This window comes from Morus notabilis, unplaced genomic scaffold (assembly GCF_000414095.1).
Source record: "Morus notabilis unplaced genomic scaffold, ASM41409v2 Scaffold859, whole genome shotgun sequence".
Lineage (NCBI taxonomy): Eukaryota > Viridiplantae > Streptophyta > Magnoliopsida > Rosales > Moraceae > Morus > Morus notabilis.
In genome coordinates, this window is record NW_010360369.1 from 85,038 (window position 1) to 91,135 (window position 6,098).

The window sequence follows — 6,098 nt, forward strand, 5'->3', positions numbered from 1 at the left end:
CCGTTTGAATTTTTGACTACGACATGTCGTTTGATCAGTTCACTGAACCTTTTTTTTTTAGATTTTTCTGGTAGGTCAAGAAAAGTAAATTCACGTTTGGAAGGGGAATTCGTGTCATGATTTGAATCATAGTTTATGACTCACTATATTATTTTTTCTCATAAAAAATACACGTAAAATGAAAATTGTTCTAAATCATGGTTCTGAATCCATGAACCAAACGTCCTATCAGAATTTCATGTCAAATTTTATTAATTTGTTATATTCGTTTTAATTGCTATAATTTAATATAATCTTGACACTTCAAAAATGTGTTTTACTGATTATCCGCAAAATAACAATCTTCCTTAACGTTAATCATTTGGAGAAGTCTTTATTGAAAAGTTTTATCCCAAAAATAATAAATGAATAATGGTATAAGATAAGGTAAAATATACTTGTAAACCTAACCAAATAGTTGAGACCTGCTGTGGCATAACTTGATTAGTCCAAACTTGAAAGTGATACTCAAGTTATTCTTTAAAATAAAAAAAAAAAAAAGATATCCCAATGCTACTAAAAATAAAAAATAAAAAAAATTATAATGTAGTAAGTATGGATCTAACGTTTGATTTAATATTTAGGTCAATCTTTAATTTCTCTTCATTTTATTATGTGGGCAAAGGTGATGCTTTTCTAAACTCGACGTGTCTTTTACCCGTAGTAAAGCAAAGTTTGCCATATTTTCATGCGGCCATCAATTTGCTTGTTTAAACGAGTGAGGAAAACGCTCGCTGGCTTTCATCATTTCACAATATGTGCAATTTTTAGACGTTACATTGCAAATACCTCAATTATTTTGCAAAATCCATTTTTTTTCTTTTTCAAACTTATGTTAAAGTGAAGCGTAGAAGATAGTTTAAACCATAATAAAAAATTTAAAAAAAAATGTACAATGACATGATTTTTCTTCTCTCTTCCCCTTTAGGAATGTGCAGTTGGCGAGTTGGAGATAAGAAAATATAATAGACGCACGTTATGCTCTTTCTTTTTAATTTTTTATATTTTTTATATTTTTGAAAGGTTTGCTCTTTCTTTTTTAAAGAATTTGTAATTGTACAAATCTTCTATAATCTTCATCCATGAAAGAATATTACAATCAAAGCCACAATCAATGCATGATCAGTAGATCCAGGAAATACAGTCAATCGGAATTTACCCCTCTTAACAAAAATCTGGTTCAGTTTGTACATGAGGCTAGTCTGCATCAACAGGACACAGAGAAGTAAGAACGTGTCAGGAAAAAATGTGCACCACATGAATTTTAAAAGCAAAAGTTAGATAGTTGAAGAAAGCATTGATCGATTAATGAGGAACAAGTGCTTTTGGAAATGACAAGGATGGTTATTCAGGTATACTATTTGCATCACTAACGAACACATAGATTAAACATATTTTTGTGCATGAAGTTGAATAAACAAGGAAAAAGAAGGCTAAAGCAGAAGAAAGCAAAAATTAAGAGTACAGAAGCATCTTCAGCTCACAAACACGAGCGGTTAAAAAAAAAAAGGGAAAAACCGTACAAGTTCCCACAGTTTTGAACCGTTGTCTTATATTTTCATCAAGTTCCAATAGATTACCATGTCTTTTACATATATTTGATGATTCTGACGAGCTCTTACGGTTCAAACAATATCATACTGCTAGCATGTGTTTTATTATAAGCCAAATCCATATTTTGTTCCATGACTTTTAACACGTCCAGTGACGAATCTGCCAAAATTGTCCTAATCTAAACCTTCCATTAATCTGAATGTTAAAATCTCAACAAAGAAGACACGGTTTTCTTCTTAATAATTGTACCTTAACATGTAAATTACATAATTCACTCCCACTAAACTACCCATGGTACTCACATGCCTTTTATAAAAAGATTTAAAAATCAGATGGACAAAAGAGACCACTTCAGGACAATTTGGTAGATTATGAACTTGTTCTAAATCGTTTTAAAATCACTAACCAAAATGGAATTTGATCTACAATTCGAGATTAAAAACAAAAACAAAAAAACAAAAGATTAACCCCTTATTTTTTTATATCCTCCAATCGAATTCTACGTAATCTAGATCATAGAGGATCAATCATTAAGGTTACCGTTGCATTTTCTTGAGGCTGAAGCATACCTGGGCCACAATGTCATTGCCTCTATAGACGGTGCAGTTTCTCTGACAAGGAGAACCTTTCACCTGGAGATTAGGAGCTGACTCTTCCAAATTTTCAGCAACGAAAAACACCTCTAACTCCATTCTAGTGAGTGTATTCTTCGCTCTCCGCACTCTGAATATCAACTCCTCATTCTCACCATTCCCCTTAAAGCAGCTCCAAGATCCCTTCTACAATCACAATTAATTCAATCCTTCTCAGATTACATTCTCAGAGCTAATTAATTTCGCTTATGATGAATTTCTTGTATTTCTTTTTTTAATTACATAATACAGGAGATGATTTGGCTAAGAAGTTATATGAATAAGTTAATAAATTCCTAGTTCCAGACAAATTAAAGGAAGAATTATGGTAATAACTGAATTAACTAACAGGTTTTCGAACCATTAAAAGAAAGTAGAAATTAGAGACTAACATGGTTATGGTGTATAGAAAGGAGAGGATTCCCAGCTGCGTCAAACAAAACTCGCTTGTTGGATGATGATGATGATTGAAGAGAGGAACGACGGTTGATCTTGTAAATGATGTTATTAAAGGAATCCACGAAGCACAAGACGCCGTGTTTGTACGCAGGATGTTTCTTTGACACAAACAGATCAACGGGGATTGGTATGGGTATGGGATCTGATTCTGAAACTGCCATAAAAACCAAAGAAGAAAAAACTCAGTTGTTTCACCGGAGAGGAAAGGATGATGATGGAAATGGAATCGAATCGAAACTTGGAACAATTTATCTTAAAGCCACGGAAAAAATAGAAGAATTTTGAGTTGGAACGTTGGAGAATTTAAGGACTTTATTAAAAATAAATAGAAAATAGAAATCGTTAATTAATTAGCTTTTTGTGTATGACAGAATGGATAAAAACAGCTCCTTTACTCCTGTCCTGTGCCGGCTTTGTTTCGACTTTTTTTTTTTTTTTTTTTTTGCCCTTTCTCTCTGAAAAGAAGAGAAAAGCAGAGCAGGTGAGAAATGGGGAAACGGCAAATTGAAGGAAATGAGATGACCACAATTGACAATACCACGCGTATGAAATTTGGGCCATGTTATAGAGACCCAATCAAAACTTTTGGGTTTCATGTTCCAAGTCCAACATGTTATGCCCAACCTAATATTTTGGCATTTGGTTCTGATAGGAAACAAATATTAGTCAGCAATGAGATCAACATTGTTGGTTTTAAAGCATCTCTTTTTCATGCTTACCAATTCAATTAAATTATGCCGTAGAAAATAATATGGATTTATAGCATAAAAAGCTTGCGTAATTGAAATTAATTATTTTTCTTCGTTTTTTACACGTACCGACTGCTATAGTTGAATTACTTTTTCTTTTGCCGAGAGGTTGAGATCTGTGTTCTTGAATCAACTATGTGAACTGCTTTGTTTAATCTCAATCCATGTACATCCTGTCTCTTTCCTTACACCTCTATTTGACATCAACCTTTTCACTTTTGCAACACCTTCCAAGTCCCCAACAAGTCCATACAAGTTTGATAGCAACATATAGGCACCCGAATCTTGAGGCTCCAATTCCATTAGTGTCTCTCCAACACTCCTCGCTAGCTCTAGGTTTCCATGCAAGCGACACGAGCTTATGAAAGCCTTGAAAAGCTCAGCGTCTGGTTTTATAGGCATCTGCTCTATAAAACTACAGGCCTCCTCTAGACGCCCAGATCGCGCTAAGAGATCCACCATGCACGTGTAATGCTCTATCTTTGGTGTGATGAAATACTTGTGCATCATTGTGTTGAAAACCCTCCATCCTTCTGGTACTAGCCCCGAGTGGCTACACGCATACAAGGCACCCAAGAAAGTGACTTCGTTCGGCACAACACCTTCCATCTCCATGGCCTCAAATGCCCGAATAGCTTCCATTCCCATGCCTTGTTTCCCATAGCCCTCGATTAAAGCAGTCCACGAAACTACATTCTTAATTCGCATTTTGTTGAAACACAAGGAAGCGTCCTCCATGTCCCCACATTTAGCATACATGTCAACAGTAGCACTTCCAATAGGCAGATACAGCTCGTGCCCCTGTCTAATAACCAAACCGTGAACTTGCTTACCGACACGCAACGCTGCAAGATTGGCACATATTGAAAGAACACTCACTATAGTCAAAGCATCAACTTCAGCTCCCTCGGACACCATTCTCTCAAAGTAAAACAATCCACTCCTTCCTTCATTGTTACACCCGAGACCCGAAATCAACGAATTCCAAGTGCCCGCATCTCTCTCCAGCATTCTTTCAAACAGTTGGATTGCCTCCGACGTCAAGCGAGACCAGCACAGCCCTGAAATCATGCTGTTCTGGGCAACCACGTCTCTCACAGGAATTTCATCAAACACATTGCGGGCTTCCCGTATATAACTACATTGGACGTAAAAATCAAGAAGAGACGTCATTAAAACCACATCTCCTTTGTACCCATTCTTAACAACTATGCAATGAAACTGTTTGCCTTCCTTAATTGCAGAAACTCTTCCACAGGCTGTTAGAGTTGCTGAGAGGAGAAACTCTGTGATCTTATCAGTCTTTTGGAGTTGACAAAACAAAGTTATGGCTTCACGACTTTTCCCTAGGTCTACAAGAGAAGCAATCCTTTTAGCATATGATAAACTTTTAAAGAGCATTTTAACATGCCAGGGTATTTTGAGGAATGTAATTAGTAGGGGATTAGAGTTTTAACTATACATAACGAATATAATTACACTTGAACCTTCCTTTGAGTTCAAGTGATGATAAGCACTTTTGTAACGAAATTTAACCAAGTTGAGAGGAATAACAGTTGACCAACTTATGCGAGTGTTGGCGTTAGGCACTATCATTATATCATCAGTGGTGTGTCATTGCAGTTCGTATGAGTGGTAATACAATTACCTTTTTTAAAAATAAAAAAAAATTTTCATTTTAATATCACGTGTTATATTAAAATATGAGTTTAGTATCTTTTATTTTTAATAATTTTATGCCGGTACCTCAATTTTTTAAAAAATCTTCTTTTGATACTTTATGACAGTTTTTTGTGACACGAAAAGATAAAATTATCCTTATTATTAAATATAAAAAAAACTCTTTAAAAAGTTTCAAATCTGCAACTAAACACCTAGGCTTCGTTCGTTTCGCTGATTCGAGTTTAGAATTCAAGTTGAGATGTGATTTTATGTGCACATAAAATCACATCTCAACTTAAATTCTAAACTCGAATCAGCAAAACGAACGAGGCCCTAAACTTCATTCTGCCCAAACATAAAGTAAAATTCTTGATTGCAGGTTTAAGATTTTTTAAAAAGTTTTTTTAAATATTTAATAAAAATGGTAATTTTTTCTTTTCTTGTCCCAAAAAACTACCCAGAGGTACCAAAAGAAATTTTTTAAAATGTTGAGGTATCGGCATGAAATTATTTAAAACGAAAGATATCAAACTCGTACTTTAATATAATACAAAATATCAAAATGAAAATTTTCCTTTTTATTTTTTCTTTTTTCTTTTTTTTAAACGAAAGATAAAGTGCGTGTCAATGTCATCCTAGTAACAAAAATAAAAATGTTGCACAGAACTTATATGATTGATTAAGCCTAAATATACCAACAAATGGGAAAAGATTATTCTTTTTTCCCTCTAAGAATGCGCTCATTTTAAAATTCGGTAGCTCCAATAAGAGCATCTGCGCAGGTAGAAGTTGAATCCATGGTGGTGTGAGTAAACTGAGCTCATCTTTCCAATATAATTCAATCATGTCCTTTATGTTTTATTGACAAACCCCCTAGGTTTTCTTCTAAATATGATTGAGGAGCAAAATGAGATTCACCTCATATATTCTCTTATGTTTGTTCCTTTTTTTTTTTTCCTCCCAATAATATCACGTTAAATTGGCACTTTAATAAGTGTTTCCC

The 6,098-nt window shown here is 34.4% G+C and overlaps 2 protein-coding genes across 2 annotated transcripts; both read right to left on the minus strand.

Annotated features, from left to right (window-relative positions):
• Positions 1-1,026: 1,026 nt before the first annotated feature.
• Positions 1,027-3,193, minus strand: LOC21386850 (protein LURP-one-related 7). Its single transcript, XM_024164453.1, has 3 exons — positions 2,618-3,193; positions 2,163-2,372; positions 1,027-1,241 (listed from the first exon to the last, which is right to left on the minus strand). The coding sequence occupies exons 1-3, from the start codon at positions 2,843-2,845 to the stop codon at positions 1,116-1,118; spliced, it is 564 nt and encodes a 187-aa protein (XP_024020221.1). The 5' UTR covers positions 2,846-3,193; the 3' UTR covers positions 1,027-1,115.
• A 369-nt stretch (positions 3,194-3,562) lies between these two features.
• On the minus strand, positions 3,563-4,834 carry LOC112091270 (pentatricopeptide repeat-containing protein At2g13600-like). The gene has a single exon (XM_024164448.1). The coding sequence runs from the start codon at positions 4,832-4,834 to the stop codon at positions 3,563-3,565; it is 1,272 nt and encodes a 423-aa protein (XP_024020216.1).
• Positions 4,835-6,098: the final 1,264 nt, after the last annotated feature.